General features: G+C 34.3%; 1 protein-coding gene across 2 annotated transcripts in view; it reads left to right on the top strand.

Moving 5' to 3' along the window:
- Window positions 1-877: 877 nt before the first annotated feature.
- The window catches only part of cers5 (ceramide synthase 5), a 32,666-nt gene continuing 15,978 nt past the window's right edge, over window positions 878-17,565 (top strand). Inside the window, exon 1 of one of the 2 annotated variants that reach the window (XM_058632626.1) lies at window positions 878-1,205. In XM_058632626.1, coding sequence (XP_058488609.1) covers window positions 1,033-1,205 — 173 coding nt within the window. In that variant the 5' untranslated portion in view covers window positions 878-1,032. The remainder of the gene's footprint in view (window positions 1,206-17,565) is intronic. The other variant, XM_058632625.1, reaches the window with a different exon arrangement.

The following is a 17,565-nucleotide window of genomic DNA, read 5'->3' as shown; positions in this document are numbered from 1 at the left end:
CTGCAGCTGCTTCATCATTCCAGCTAAACATCACAGATGGAGGGATGCCTGTTTTTTTTAAACATTAAACCACTGTGATGTCATAAAGTCACTGGCATAGTCATAGCCATTATTATCTCTTGTCATGTTTTAAATATTCTTCGCTAGGATGAAATGTGCAGTTGAGCTCAAATGTCTAAGGTGACATGAAAGTTGTCTTACACGTGTTGTGAGACAACAGTGTTAAGATTTTGCAGTAGTAATATTTCTAGTAATGTGCCCTGACATTTTACATATGTATGTAATACCCTCTATGGCCACTCGAGGGCGCCACCTCATCAGCTAGAAACTGACTACTTTATCGTCAGCTTTATCTGTCTTTGATACGGCACTTTATGAGATAAACTGTCCCATATAAGGCGAAGGTAGTTGAAATCTAACATAGTATGACACTTAAACTGAAATATATGTGACTACAGTGTGGATGTAATAGAAGCCGGTTGCATGCGAAGGACCCATCCCCGCAGGGAAGGAGTTGAGGGAGGGAACTCTCTCCGCTTCCTCAATCCTGTTCTCATCTCAGGGTGGCAGCCGAGATACGTCAAGTCAGCCGACGGCAGCTAGAGAGCTCCTGCTGATAAACATGGTTCAGCAATCATATTCACATTTTAAAATAATGTTAATATAACGTATTGTTGTTTTTATTTTCATTAACAATTGTGTTGTTATCGGGCGGAGGGGGGAAAGCGGTCATTAGCTACCCTAGTTTCTGAAGCACGGCATCAAATGTTATAATTTGCTGCCACAAATCGTGCATTAACTGTTGGGAGTCTTATTTTGAAATCTGATCCGGAAGTGGGCCTTCCTGATGTGTTTCCGCTTGACGCTGATGTGGTAAAGTTGAGTGAGTCCAGTCTCATCATCCAAGTGTGAAGAGAGGAGAGTCAGAGGGAAGGCGAAGTTACTACAAATCCTTTCCTCTGGATAATAAACTGATTTTTTTTCAGAACGTGACAGTGTGTGAGAGTGTGTGTGTGTATGTGTGTGTGAAACATGGCTGCTCTTTCAGCCTGGTTCTGGAACGAAAGGTTTTGGCTTCCCCACAACGTCACCTGGGCGGATCTGGCGGACCCAGCGCCCGGGGTGGAGTATCCTAAAGTTGGACACTTGCTTACTGCCCTGCCGCTGGCCCTGGGAATCTTCACCGTCAGGATAATCTTCGAGAGGTTCGTTATAACCGCTCATGGCTGGTGTGTCCTTCAAAGTGCGGGGGGAAATTCCCCTGGAACTTTTCGAAAGGAAGGTGGCACTGTCTCTTGTTTCCCGACAGGGGGATGATGGTTTGGCTAGCTGTGGGTGGACCAGTGTCTTTAACTGTGTGGTAATCCAGGCACTCCCGAGAGTTTCTCTGTGTCCACACACGTATGATTTCATCATTGTCAGTAGTTGTAGTATAAATCTACTGTCTTTACCACACTGTGGCTTTCTTCCCTTCTCCTGTTGTATGCACGAAACTGCCTTTAAACAGCCCACACGAGTAAATGCTACACAGATATGTAGTTTGTAGGGACACCACCTCCAAAAACTCATGTTTTGTCATAAATATTGGCGAGTTTGGACAGTTGTTCTGTCTTCTATTGCGTGCATGCAACTGCACATTTACATCTGCTGCTTCTGTTTACAATCCTCTCTCTCCTGTTCTCTCTCATATACACACTCTCAGAAAGTAAATCAATTTAATTGTTTAAACTTTATTTAAAGAATGAATGAATGGCCCCCACAGGACATTTTCTAATACACCGAACAAAAACACTACCTGGAAAAATGTCAACACAAGTTCAATGGTTAAATAATGCCATGCACTTTAATTATATAGCCCTTTACAGCAACCCACAGGTGACCAAAGTGCTTCACAAAAGAACACAAAGCAATAAAAACACATCGTATAAAGAATAAAGACAATTTCATAAAACCAAACCAAAGCATAAAGAACGTCACTAACAAATTATGTTTACGTCTATATAATATAGTTCAAATAGTCTAGGCGATTTGTATATCATGTTAGCGTAGGGTTGTGTATTGGCAAATACTTTGACAATACGATATATATCCTGTTATAATATATAATGTTAGGATGTTATTTTGTGTGTATATACTGTATATCTTAAAAAAACAAACCCACTGTGAAGAATATCCACATCAACTCTTCAGAGAACTGATAAAGAATTACATGAAATATTGCAATGTTTTAGTGTGTTGTTATTTTCTTAAATCTTTTGTGAATACAGTGACGGCAAACTGATAGAATTGATATACTTTATTCCTAAATTTAAACTTAATCTTAACCAGTTAACGCCTTAATCCAGGGGTCTCCAACTCAAATGACCATGGAGCCACTGAGCATTTAGTCTGGTCAGTAGGGGAGGGCAATATGAGCTTAAAATTATTGTATGACTATAATCTGTCATATCACAGTGATAGATATTTCCAAATAAAAGTGCAATGCATGTATGATGCAAAATGTATCTATTACTAAAACAAACAAAACCATAGATAAATGACTCCATTATAACCTGATATTAAGGGACCTCTGCCTTAATCTAACCATGATTCACATCTGAAGTTTACCATTAACCAGAGCCTAAGCAGTGAGGTTGTTGGCCCAGAAAAAAAACAATGTTACTATCACAAAAGTTCTTTATAAAAACATGTGAAACAACCAACACTTGATTGTATAGAGTCTACACAACCAAGTGGAGCTGTTGTCCTGAAGAGCAGAGCTGTAGGTCATCATTCATCATTAACGTGATTGCAAAGTTGAGATGTCATGAGTTATCTTATCATCAACCCTACCCTCTTTGTCAAATAAAGATAAACCACCTTTCTACTCTAATATCGATAAAGAAAGCAGCGGAAACTCCGTCTTGTGCAATGTCTGTGTAGGTGGGTCATTCTGCTGTCACTACTGTCACTTGCCTTGAGTGTAATATGTCTCGGCAGTAAATCATTCACTCATCTTCTACCGCTTTATCCTCCACATGAAGATCGTGATGCCAATCTCAGCTAACATAGGGCGAAAGGCAGGGTACACACTGGACAGGTCGCCAGTCCATCACAGAGCCACATAGCGACAAAGAACCTTTTACTTTCACACGCGTTGGTCAATTTAGAGTGTCCAGTTTGCCTAATCCCCAAATCTGTTTTTGGACTGTGGGAGGAAACCTGGAGAAAACCAACACACACACGGGGAGAACATGCAAACTCCTTGCAGAAAGGCAGTTGTTCTGACCGGCTGGCAAACTCAGCTCTTAAATCTGATTCCTCAAAAAAATATCCTCTTAATTGCTCCCATAATGTGGATTATCTTTGGGGTTTTTGGTGTCTTATGTAGCGCGTTGGTTGTTGGGTGAACCTATAATGATCGGCTACACAAAACCACACGTTAAAGAAAAAAGGCTCTATAAGTGACATTGACTTTTCATTTTCTGAACTCATTTCCAGATCCGCACTCACCAGCTTTCTCCTCTGGCACTTACGGTTTTCATCAGAAGAACCACATTTGTCCGTTCACTGACTGAAACTTTAGCCCGTAAACTACGTGACCTGATATTGTGGCGTAAGACACAAGCCTTAGTCATCTAATTTGTCATGGGAGGGTTGTTTCATTTCCATGATGCTAATTTATTTCGAGTCTCCAAAACCTGATGAACCTGTAATAATGTTTTGATTCACACTTAGCTCCAGGTTAAAAGCATGAGAGGGATGAGAACTATGGCAGCCCTAAACCTTTAAATCGGGTAGTAATAATATATAATTATAATTAGAATAATTAGATTATAATTGGTTACTGCCTCTGAATTACCATTGGTATCGTAGCTTCAATGTTTGTGTTTGCACAATGTCAAAGCTAGGTTGAGGTCACTCAGAGGGCTTTAGGATATAAAAAGTGTGATATAGAATTTACAATTTGCCAGCTGTTGCCGAGTGCAGGACTTGTGCTGGTGGATTGAACCTTTAAAACTTAAAGTATTAAGACAAAGTGGTATTTTGGTGGAATCACCCTTTAAAAAAGACTGACTCTTAAGCTGTGAGGATCCAAACATGGGTGGGTTGTGATCATTTCATCGATTGTCTCCCATTCATTTTTATCACATTTTGGACGACATACTAAACTATGACATTTTTGTCATATTTTGGAAGACATACTAATCTATGACTTTTTTGTCATATTTTGGAAGACATACTAATCTATGACTTTTTTGTCATATTTTGGACGACATACTAACCTATGACTTTTTTGTCACATTTTGGATGACATACTAAACAATTACTTTTTTGTCATATTTTGGATGACATACTAAACAATGACATTTTTGTCACATTTTGGAAGACATACTAACCTATGACTTTTTTGTCACATTTTGGATGACATACTAAACAATGACTTTTTTGTCATATTTTGGAAGACATACTAATCTATGACTTTTTTGTCATATTTTGGATGACTTTTGTTGCTAGTGTAACACCTGTTGTTTTTTTGTCACATTTTGGACGACATACTAAACAATGATTTTTTTGTCATATTTTGGATGACATACTAAACAATGACTTTTTTGTCATATTTTGGAAGACATACTAACCTATGACTTTTTTGTCATATTTTGGAAGACATACTAATCTATGACTTTTTTGTCATATTTTGGATGACATACTAAACAATGACTTTTTTGTCACATTTTGGACGATATACTAACCTATGACTTTTTTGTCACATTTTGGATGACATACTAAACAATGACTTTTTTGTCATATTTTGGAAGACATACTAATCTATGACTTTTTTGTCATATTTTGGACGACATACTAAACAATGACTTTTTTGTCATATTTTGGACGATATACTAACCTATGACTTTTTTGTCACATTTTGGATGACATACTAAACAATGACTTTTTTGTCATATTTTGGAAGACATACTAATCTATGACTTTTTTGTCATATTTTGGACGACATAATTATCTATGACTTTTTTGTCATATTTTGGACGACATACTAATCTATGACTTTTTTGTCATAATTTGGAAGACATACTAATCTATGACTTTTTTGTCATATTTTGGACGACATACTTATCTATGACTTTTTTGTCATATTTTGGAAGACATACTAAACTATGACTTTTTTGTCACATTTTGGATGACATACTAAAGTATGACTTTTTTGTCATATTTTGGACGACATACTTATCCATGACTTTTTTGTCATATTTTGGACGACATACTAATCTATGACTTTTTTGTCATATTTTGGACGAAATACTAATCTATGACTTTTTTGTCATATTTTGGAAGACATACTAATCTATGACTTTTTTGTCAAATTTTGGAGAACATACTAAACTATGACTTTTTTGTCACATTTTGGATGACATACTAAAGTATGACTTTTTTGTCATATTTTGGACGACATACTAATCTATGACTTTTTTGTCATATTTTGGAAGACATACTAATCTATGACTTTTTTGTCAAATTTTGGAGAACATACTAAACTATGACTTTTTTGTCACATTTTGGATGACATACTAAAGTATGACTTTTTTGTCATATTTTGGACGACATACTAATCTATGACTTTTTTGTCATATTTTGGACGACATACTAAACAATTACATTTTTTGTCATATTTTGGACGACATACTTATCTATGACTTTTTTGTCATATTTTGGACGACATACTAATCTATGACATTTTTGTCATATTTTGGAAGACATACTAACCTATGACGTTTTTGTCACATTTTGGACGACATACTAAATTATGACATTTTTGTCAAATTTTGGACGACATACTAACCTATGACTTTTTTGTCACATTTTGGATGACATACTAACCTATGACTTTTTTCATCACATTTCGGACGACATACAAAAGTATGACTTTTTTGTCACATTTTGGACGACTTACTAAATATGGACAACATACTAACCTAAGACTTTTTTTATCACTATGACTGGGCAGCTCTGTTCGGGACTTGAACCTACAATCCTTGACTTAGTAAGACACTGTCTTACCCATTAAGCCACAAGGGCTTGTTGCTAGTGTAACACCTGTTGTTTTTTGTCACATTTTGGATGACATACTATACTGACATTTTTGTCACATTTTGGATGACATACTAAACAATGACATTTTTGTCACATTTTGGACGACATACTAAAGTATGACTTTTTTGTCACATTTTGGACGACATACTAACCTATGACTTTTTTGTCACATTTTGGACGACATACTCAAGTATGACTTTTTTGTCATATTTTGGAAGACATACTAACCTATGACTTTTTTTTCACATTATGGACGACATACTAAACTATGACATTTTTGTCAACATACTAACCTATGACTTTTTTGTAACATTTTGGAAGACATGCTAACCTATGACGTTTTTGTCACATTTTGGACGACATACTAAATTATGACATTTTTGTCACATTTTGGACGACATACTAACCTATGACTTTTTTGTCACATTTTGGATGACATACTAACCTATGACTTTTTTCATCACATTTCGGACGACATACAAAAGTATGACTTTTTTGTCACATTTTGGACGACTTACTAAAGTTAGACTTTTTTGTCACATTTTGGATGGCATACTAAAGTATGACATTTTTGTCAAATTTTGGACGACATACTAACCTATGACTTTTTTGTCATATTTTGGACGACATACTAAACAATGACATTTTTTTTTCATATTTTGGACGACATACTGAAGTATGACATTTTTGTCACATTTTGGACGACATACTAAAGTATGACATTTTTGTCAAATTTTGGACAACATACTAACCTATGACTTTTTTGTCATATTTTGGACGACATACTAAACAATGACATTTTTTTTTCATATTTTGGACGACATACTGAAGTATGACATTTTTGTCACATTTTGGACGACATACTAAAGTATGACATTTTTGTCACATTTTGGACGACATACTAAAGTATGACTTTTTTGTCACATTTTGGACGACATACTAACCTATGACTTTTTTGTCACATTTTGGACGACATACTCAAGTATGACTTTTTTGTCACATTTTGGACGACATACTCAAGTATGACTTTTTGTCATATTTTGGAAGACATACTAAACAATGACTTTTTTGTCATATTTTGGAAGACATACTAAAGTATGACTTTTTTGTCAAATTTTGGAGAACATACTAAACTATGACTTTTTTGTCACATTTTGGATGACATACTAAAGTATGACTTTTTTGTCATATTTTGGACGACATACTTATCCATGACTTTTTTGTCATATTTTGGACGACATACTAATCTATGACTTTTTTGTCATATTTTGGACGACATACTAATCTATGACTTTTTTGTCATATTTTGGAAGACATACTAATCTATGACTTTTTTGTCATATTTTGGATGACATACTAAACAATGACTTTTTTGTCATATTTTGGAAGACATACTAAACAATGACTTTTTTGTCATATTTTGGAAGACATACTTATCTATGACTTTTTTGTCATATTTTGGACGACATACTAATCTATGACTTTTTTGTCATATTTTGGAAGACATACTAAAGTATGACTTTTTTGTCAAATTTTGGACAACATACTAATCTATGACTTTTTTGTCATATTTTGGAAGACATACTAATCTATGAGTTTTTTGTCATATTTTGGATGACATACTAAACAATGACTTTTTTGTCATATTTTGGACGACATACTAACCTATGACTTTTTTGTCACATTTTGGATGACATACTAACCTATGACTTTTTTCATCACATTTCGGACGACATACAAAAGTATGACTTTTTTGTCACATTTTGGACGACTTACTAAATATGGACTTTTTTGGACAACATACTAACCTAAGACTTTTTTTATCACTATGACTGGGCAGCTCTGTTCGGGACTTGAACCTACAATCCTTGACTTAGTAAGACACTGTCTTACCCATTAAGCCACAAGGGCTTGTTGCTAGTGTAACACCTGTTGTTTTTTGTCACATTTTGGATGACATACTAAACTATGACATTTTTGTCACATTTTGGATGACATACTAAACTATGACATTTTTTCAAATTTTGGACGACATACTAACCTATGACATTTTTGTCAAATTTTGGACGACATACTAAACTATGACATTTTTGTCAAATTTTGGACGACATACTAACCTTTGACTTTTTTGTCACATTTTGGACGACATACTAAACTATGACATTTTTGTCAAATTTTGGACGACATACTAACCTTTGACTTTTTTGTCACATTTTGGATGGCATACTAAAGTATGACATTTTTGTCAAATTTTGGACGACATACTAACCTATGATTTTTTTGTCACATTTTGGATGACTTACTAAATTTAGACTTTTTTGTCACATTTTGGACGACTTACTAACCTAAGAGTTTTTTTTAATCACTATGACTGGGCAGCTCTGTTCGGGACTCGAACCCACAATCCTTGACTTAGTAAGACACTATCTTACCCATTAAGCCACAAGGGCTTGTTGCTAGTGTAACACCTGTTGTTTTTTGTCACATTTTGGATGACATACTAAACTATGACATTTTTGTCACATTTTGGATGACATACTAAACTATGACATTTTTTCAAATTTTGGACGACATACTAACCTATGACATTTTTGTCACATTTTGAATGACATACTAAACTATGACATTTTTGTCAAATTTTGGACGACATACTAACCTATGACTTTTTTGTCACATTTTGGATGGCATACTAAAGTATGACATTTTTGTCAAATTTTGGACGACATACTAACCTATGACTTTTTTGTCATATTTTGGACGACATACTAAACAATGACATTTTTTTTTCATATTTTGGACGACATACTAAAGTATGACATTTTTGTCACATTTTGGACGACATTTTGGACGACATACTAAACTATGACATTTTTGTCACATTTTGGAAGACATGCTAACCTATGACGTTTTTGTCACATTTTGGACGACATACTAAATTATGACATTTTTGTCAAATTTTGGACGACATACTAACCTATGACTTTTTTGTCACATTTTGGACGACATACTAACCTATGACTTTTTTGTCACATTTTGGATGACATACTAACCTATGACTTTTTTCATCACATTTTGGACGACATACAAAAGTATGACTTTTTTGTCACATTTTGGACGACTTACTAAATTTAGACTTTTTTGTCACATTTTGGACGACTTACTAACCTAAGAGTTTTTTTTAATCACTATGCCTGGGCAGCTCTGTTCGGGACTCGAACCCACAATCCTTGACTTAGTAAGACACTATCTTACCCATTAAGCCACAAGGGCTTGTTGCTAGTGTAACACCTGTTGTTTTTTGTCACATTTTGGATGACATACTAAACTATGACATTTTTGTCACATTTTGGATGACATACTAAACTATGACATTTTTTCAAATTTTGGACGACATACTAACCTATGACATTTTTGTCACATTTTGAATGACATACTAAACTATGACATTTTTGTCAAATTTTGGACGACATACTAACCTATGACTTTTTTGTCACATTTTGGATGGCATACTAAAGTATGACATTTTTGTCAAATTTTGGACGACATACTAACCTATGACTTTTTTGTCATATTTTGGACGACATACTAAACAATGACATTTTTTTTTCATATTTTGGACGACATACTAAAGTATGACATTTTTGTCACATTTTGGACGACATTTTGGACGACATACTAACCTATGACTTTTTTGTCACATTTTGGACGACATACTCAAGTATGACTTTTTTGTCATATTTTGGAAGACATACTAACCTATGACTTTTTTGTCACATTTTGGACGACATACTAAACAATGACTTTTTTGTCATATTTTGGATGACATACTAAACAATGACTTTTTTGTCATATTTTGGAAGACATACTAATCTATGACTTTTTTGTCATATTTTGGACGACATACTTATCTATGACTTTTTTGTCATATTTTGGACGACATACTAAACAATGACATTTTTTTTTCATATTTTGGACGACATACTAAAGTATGACATTTTTGTCACATTTTGGACGACATTTTGGACGACATACTAAACTATGACATTTTTGTCACATTTTGGAAGACATGCTAACCTATGACGTTTTTGTCACATTTTGGACGACATACTAAATTATGACATTTTTGTCAAATTTTGGACGACATACTAACCTATGACTTTTTTGTCACATTTTGGACGACATACTAACCTATGACTTTTTTGTGACATTTTGGATGACATACTAACCTATGACTTTTTTCATCACATTTTGGACGACATACAAAAGTATGACTTTTTTGTCACATTTTGGACGACTTACTAAATTTAGACTTTTTTGTCACATTTTGGACGACTTACTAACCTAAGAGTTTTTTTTAATCACTATGACTGGGCAGCTCTGTTCGGGACTCGAACCCACAATCCTTGACTTAGTAAGACACTATCTTACCCATTAAGCCACAAGGGCTTGTTGCTAGTGTAACACCTGTTGTTTTTTGTCACATTTTGGATGACATACTAAACTATGACATTTTTGTCACATTTTGGATGACATACTAAACTATGACATTTTTTCAAATTTTGGACGACATACTAACCTATGACATTTTTGTCACATTTTGAATGACATACTAAACTATGACATTTTTGTCAAATTTTGGACGACATACTAACCTATGACTTTTTTGTCACATTTTGGATGGCATACTAAAGTATGACATTTTTGTCAAATTTTGGACGACATACTACCCTATGACTTTTTTGTCATATTTTGGACGACATACTAAACAATGACATTTTTTTTTCATATTTTGGACGACATACTAAAGTATGACATTTTTGTCACATTTTGGACGACATTTTGGACGACATTTTGGACGACATACTAAACTATGACATTTTTGTCACATTTTGGAAGACATGCTAACCTATGACGTTTTTGTCACATTTTGGACGACATACTAAATTATGACATTTTTGTCAAATTTTGGACGACATACTAACCTATGACTTTTTTGTCACATTTTGGACGACATACTAACCTATGACTTTTTTGTCACATTTTGGACGACATACTAACCTATGACTTTTTTCATCACATTTTGGACGACATACAAAAGTATGACTTTTTTGTCACATTTTGGACGACTTACTAAATTTAGACTTTTTTGTCACATTTTGGACGACTTACTAACCTAAGAGTTTTTTTTAATCACTATGCCTGGGCAGCTCTGTTCGGGACTCGAACCCACAATCCTTGACTTAGTAAGACACTATCTTACCCATTAAGCCACAAGGGCTTGTTGCTAGTGTAACACCTGTTGTTTTTTGTCACATTTTGGATGACATACTAAACTATGACATTTTTGTCACATTTTGGATGACATACTAAACTATGACATTTTTTCAAATTTTGGACGACATACTAACCTATGACATTTTTGTCACATTTTGAATGACATACTAAACTATGACATTTTTGTCAAATTTTGGACGACATACTAACCTATGACTTTTTTGTCACATTTTGGATGGCATACTAAAGTATGACATTTTTGTCAAATTTTGGACGACATACTAACCTATGACTTTTTTGTCATATTTTGGACGACATACTAAACAATGACATTTTTTTTTCATATTTTGGACGACATACTAAAGTATGACATTTTTGTCACATTTTGGACGACATTTTGGACGACATACTAACCTATGACTTTTTTGTCACATTTTGGACGACATACTCAAGTATGACTTTTTTGTCATATTTTGGAAGACATACTAACCTATGACTTTTTTGTCACATTTTGGACGACATACTAAACAATGACTTTTTTGTCATATTTTGGATGACATACTAAACAATGACTTTTTTGTCATATTTTGGAAGACATACTAATCTATGACTTTTTTGTCATATTTTGGACGACATACTTATCTATGACTTTTTTGTCATATTTTGGACGACATACTAAACAATGACATTTTTTTTTCATATTTTGGACGACATACTAAAGTATGACATTTTTGTCACATTTTGGACGACATTTTGGACGACATACTAAACTATGACATTTTTGTCACATTTTGGAAGACATGCTAACCTATGACGTTTTTGTCACATTTTGGACGACATACTAAATTATGACATTTTTGTCAAATTTTGGACGACATACTAACCTATGACTTTTTTGTCACATTTTGGACGACATACTAACCTATGACTTTTTTGTCACATTTTGGATGACATACTAACCTATGACTTTTTTCATCACATTTTGGACGACATACAAAAGTATGACTTTTTTGTCACATTTTGGACGACTTACTAAATTTAGACTTTTTTGTCACATTTTGGACGACTTACTAACCTAAGAGTTTTTTTTAATCACTATGACTGGGCAGCTCTGTTCGGGACTCGAACCCACAATCCTTGACTTAGTAAGACACTATCTTACCCATTAAGCCACAAGGGCTTGTTGCTAGTGTAACACCTGTTGTTTTTTGTCACATTTTGGATGACATACTAAACTATGACATTTTTGTCACATTTTGGATGACATACTAAACTATGACATTTTTTCAAATTTTGGACGACATACTAACCTATGACATTTTTGTCACATTTTGAATGACATACTAAACTATGACATTTTTGTCAAATTTTGGACGACATACTAACCTATGACTTTTTTGTCACATTTTGGATGGCATACTAAAGTATGACATTTTTGTCAAATTTTGGACGACATACTAACCTATGACTTTTTTGTCATATTTTGGACGACATACTAAACAATGACATTTTTTTTTCATATTTTGGACGACATACTAAAGTATGACATTTTTGTCACATTTTGGACGACATTTTGGACGACATACTAACCTATGACTTTTTTGTCACATTTTGGACGACATACTCAAGTATGACTTTTTTGTCATATTTTGGAAGACATACTAACCTATGACTTTTTTGTCACATTTTGGACGACATACTAAACAATGACTTTTTTGTCATATTTTGGATGACATACTAAACAATGACTTTTTTGTCATATTTTGGAAGACATACTAATCTATGACTTTTTTGTCATATTTTGGACGACATACTTATCTATGACTTTTTTGTCATATTTTGGACGACATACTAATCTATGACTTTTTTGTCATATTTTGGACGACATACTAAACTATGACATTTTTGTCACATTTTGGAAGACATGCTAACCTATGACGTTTTTGTCACATTTTGGACGACATACTAAATTATGACATTTTTGTCAAATTTTGGACGACATACTAACCTATGACGTTTTTGTCACATTTTGGACGACATACTAACCTATGACTTTTTTCATCACATTCCGGACGACATACAAATCTATGACTTTTTTGTCACATTTTGGACGACTTACTGAAGTTAGACTTTTTTGTCACATTTTGGACGACTTACTAAACTAAGAGTTTTTTTATCACTATGACTGGGCAGCTCTGTTCGGGACTTGAACCCACAATCCTTGACTTAGTAAGACACTGTCTTACCCATTAAGCCACAAGGGCTTGTTGCTAGTGTAACACCTGTTGTTTTTTGTCACATTTTGGATGACATACTAAACTATGACATTTTTGTCACATTTTGGATGACATACTAAACTATGACATTTTTGTCAAATTTTGGACGACATACTAACCTATGACATTTTTGTCACATTTTGAATGACATACTAAACTATGACATTTTTGTCAAATTTTGGACGACATACTAAAGTATGACATATTTGTCACATTTTGGACGACATACTTATCTATGACTTTTTTGTCATATTTTGGACGACATACTAATCTATGACTTTTTTGTCATATTTTGGACGACATACTAAACAATGACATTTTTTTTTCATATTTTGGACGACATACTAAACAATGACATTTTTTTCATATTTTGGATGACATACTAACCTATGACTTTTTTTGTAACATTTTGGAAGACATGCTAACCTATGACGTTTTTGTCACATTTTGGACGACATACTAAATTATGACATTTTTGTCAAATTTTGGACGACATACTAACCTATGACTTTTTTGTCACATTTTGGACGACATTCTAACCTATGACTTTTTTGTCACATTTTGGATGGCATACTAAAGTATGACTTTTTTTCACATTTTGGACGACATACTAAACAATGACTTTTTTGTCATATTTTGGACGACATACTAAACTATGACATTTTTGTCAAATTTTGGACGACATACTTACCTATGACTTTTTTGTCACATTTTGGATGACATACTAAAGTATGACTTTTTTGTCAAATTTTGGATGACATACTCTATGACATTTTTGTCAAATTTTGGACGACATACTAACCTATGACTTTTTTGTCAGATTTTGGATGACATACTAAAGTATGACATTTTTGTCACATTTTGTACAACATACTAAACCATGACATTTTTGTCACATTTTGGACGACATACTAAACTATGACATTTTTGTCAACATACTAAACTATGACATTTTTGGACAACATACTAACCTAAGACTTCTTTTTATCACTATGACTGGGCAGTTCCGTTCGGGACTTGAACCCACATTCCTTGACTTAGTAAGACACTGTCTTACCCATTAAGCCACAAGGGCTTGTTGCTAGTGTAACACCTGTTGTTTTTTGTCACATTTTGGATGACATACTAAACTATGACATTTTTTTCACATTATGGACGACATACTAAACTATGACATTTTTGTCAACATACTAGAGTATGACTTTTTTTCACATTTTGGATGACATACAAACATATGACTTTTTTGTCACATTTTGGACGACATACAAACCTATGACTTTTTTCATCACATTTTGGACGACATACTAAAGTGTGACTTTTTTTCACATTTTGGAAGACAAACTAAACTATGACATTTTTGTCACATTTTGGACAACATACTAAACTATGACATTTTTGTCGACATACTAAACTATGACATTTTTGTCAAATTTTGGACGACATACTAACCTATGACTTTTTTGTCAGATTTTGGATGACATACTAAAGTATGACATTTTTGTCACATTTTGTACAACATACTAAACCATGACATTTTTGTCACATTTTGGACGACATACTAAACTATGACATTTTTGTCAACATACTAAACTATGACTTTTTTGGACAACATACTAAACTAAGACTTCTTTTTATCACTATGACTGGGCAGCTCCGTTCGGGACTTGAACCCACATTCCTTGACTTAGTAAGACACTGTCTTACCCATTAAGCCACAAGGGCTTGCTGTTAGTGTAACACCTGTTGTTTTTTGTCACATTTTGGATGACATACTAAACTATGACATTTTTGTCAAATTTTGGACGACATACTAACCTATGACTTTTTTGTCAGATTTTGGATGACATACTAAAGTATGACATTTTTGTCACATTTTGTACAACATACTAAACCATGACATTTTTGTCACATTTTGGACGACATACTAAAGTATGACATTTTTGTCAACATACTAAACTATGACTTTTTTGGACAACATACTAACCTAAGACTTCTTTTTATCACTATGACTGGGCAGCTCCGTTCGGGACTTGAACCCACATTCCTTGACTTAGTAAGACACTGTCTTACCCATTAAGCCACAAGGGCTTGTTGCTAGTGTAACACCTGTTGTTTTTTGTCACATTTTGGATGACATACTAAACTATGACATTTTTTTCACATTATGGACGACATACTAAACTATGACATTTTTGTCAACATACTAGAGTATGACTTTTTTTCACATTTTGGATGACATACAAACATATGACTTTTTTGTCACATTTTGGACGACATACAAACCTATGACTTTTTTCATCACATTTTGGACGACATACTAAAGTGTGACTTTTTTTCACATTTTGGAAGACATACTAAACTATGACATTTTTGTCACATTTTGGACAACATACTAAACTATGACATTTTTGTCGACATACTAAACTATGACATTTTTGTCAAATTTTGGACGACATACTAACCTATGACTTTTTTGTCAGATTTTGGATGACATACTAAAGTATGACATTTTTGTCACATTTTGTACAACATACTAAACCATGACATTTTTGTCACATTTTGGACGACATACTAAACTATGACATTTTTGTCAACATACTAAACTATGACTTTTTTGGACAACATATTAAACTAAGACTTCTTTTTATCACTATGACTGGGCAGCTCCGTTCGGGACATGAACCCACATTCCTTGACTTAGTAAGACACTGTCTTACCCATTAAGCCACAAGGGCTTGTTGTTAGTGTAACACCTGTTGTTTTTTGTCACATTTTGGATGACATACTAAACTATGACATTTTTGTCAAATTTTGGACGACATACTAACCTCTGACTTTTTTGTCACATTTTGGATGACATACTAAAGTATGACTTTTTTTCACATTTTGGACGACATACTAAAGTATGACATTTTTATCACATTTTGGACGACATACTAAACTATGACATTTTTTGTCACATTTTGGACGACATACTAAACTATGACATTTTTGTAAATACTAATCTGACGCTCACAAACCAAACATTTTATCTCTATCATCAACCGTTCTTGAAATATGACAACTTTAAAACATGCTGTTTTCTCTGTTTCTCAGAGGTTTGGGAGAACCACAGGTGTGTGCGTGAATGCAGGTTTTGGACAGTTTGGCAGAGGTGTGCGTGTGTGTGCATGGAAGAAGGAGGGGGGGAATTAGGGAGGGGCTTGTCAGGCTCTCTGTATTGAATTGTTATTCTTCAACCCAAAACTTTGCCGTGTAACTCCTCCCACAGTTTTGAAACGTGTGGCTTGATCGGGAGTGTGTGCTATGACATAGTCGATATTCTAAGAGTTTTAAGTAACCATGGCGACAAAAACAACAGAAAAACTGTGAATAATTTTCACATACACATGAATGGGAAACAGAGGGGCTTGTGAATCTCTCTCTCTCTCTGCTTTAAAACTTGGTGTTCTAAAGGTTGATTTCACCAAAATAACACTTTGTCTATTGAGAACTCTAGGTTCTCACTAGTATGCCTTGCAGCAGCAGGCACTAATAAGGTTAGTCTGCATTATAATGATGTGCTTCTCCAAGATCTCCCAGGACTCGAACCACTGACAAATAAACTGACGGGGCTTTGTCCGTTTGGTTCGTATGTGGTCAAATGGCCGTTCGTTAGGAGCAATCAGATATCAGGATGCGTCTGAGGGAGGAGAGCTCAATGAGCACAATGAGCAGAGGCTGAGACCGGGCCTGACCCCGGGACTGATGTAATCAGTGAGCGTTTTATACTCTGTCTCTACTCTGGTCACTCTGGTCAGCTGACTGACTCATTAATTTATTTATCAGAAAAAAACATCACCCGCAGCCTGAGTTCCGACTCCTCTTTCCATAGTGCTGTAACACAGGGTTGTGCTGTTTGGCATGCACACACACACACACACACACA

This window comes from Solea solea, chromosome 6, assembly GCF_958295425.1.
Source record: "Solea solea chromosome 6, fSolSol10.1, whole genome shotgun sequence".
NCBI classification, from domain to species: Eukaryota; Metazoa; Chordata; class Actinopteri; order Pleuronectiformes; family Soleidae; genus Solea; species Solea solea.
This window is presented reverse-complemented; position numbering and strand designations above follow the sequence as displayed.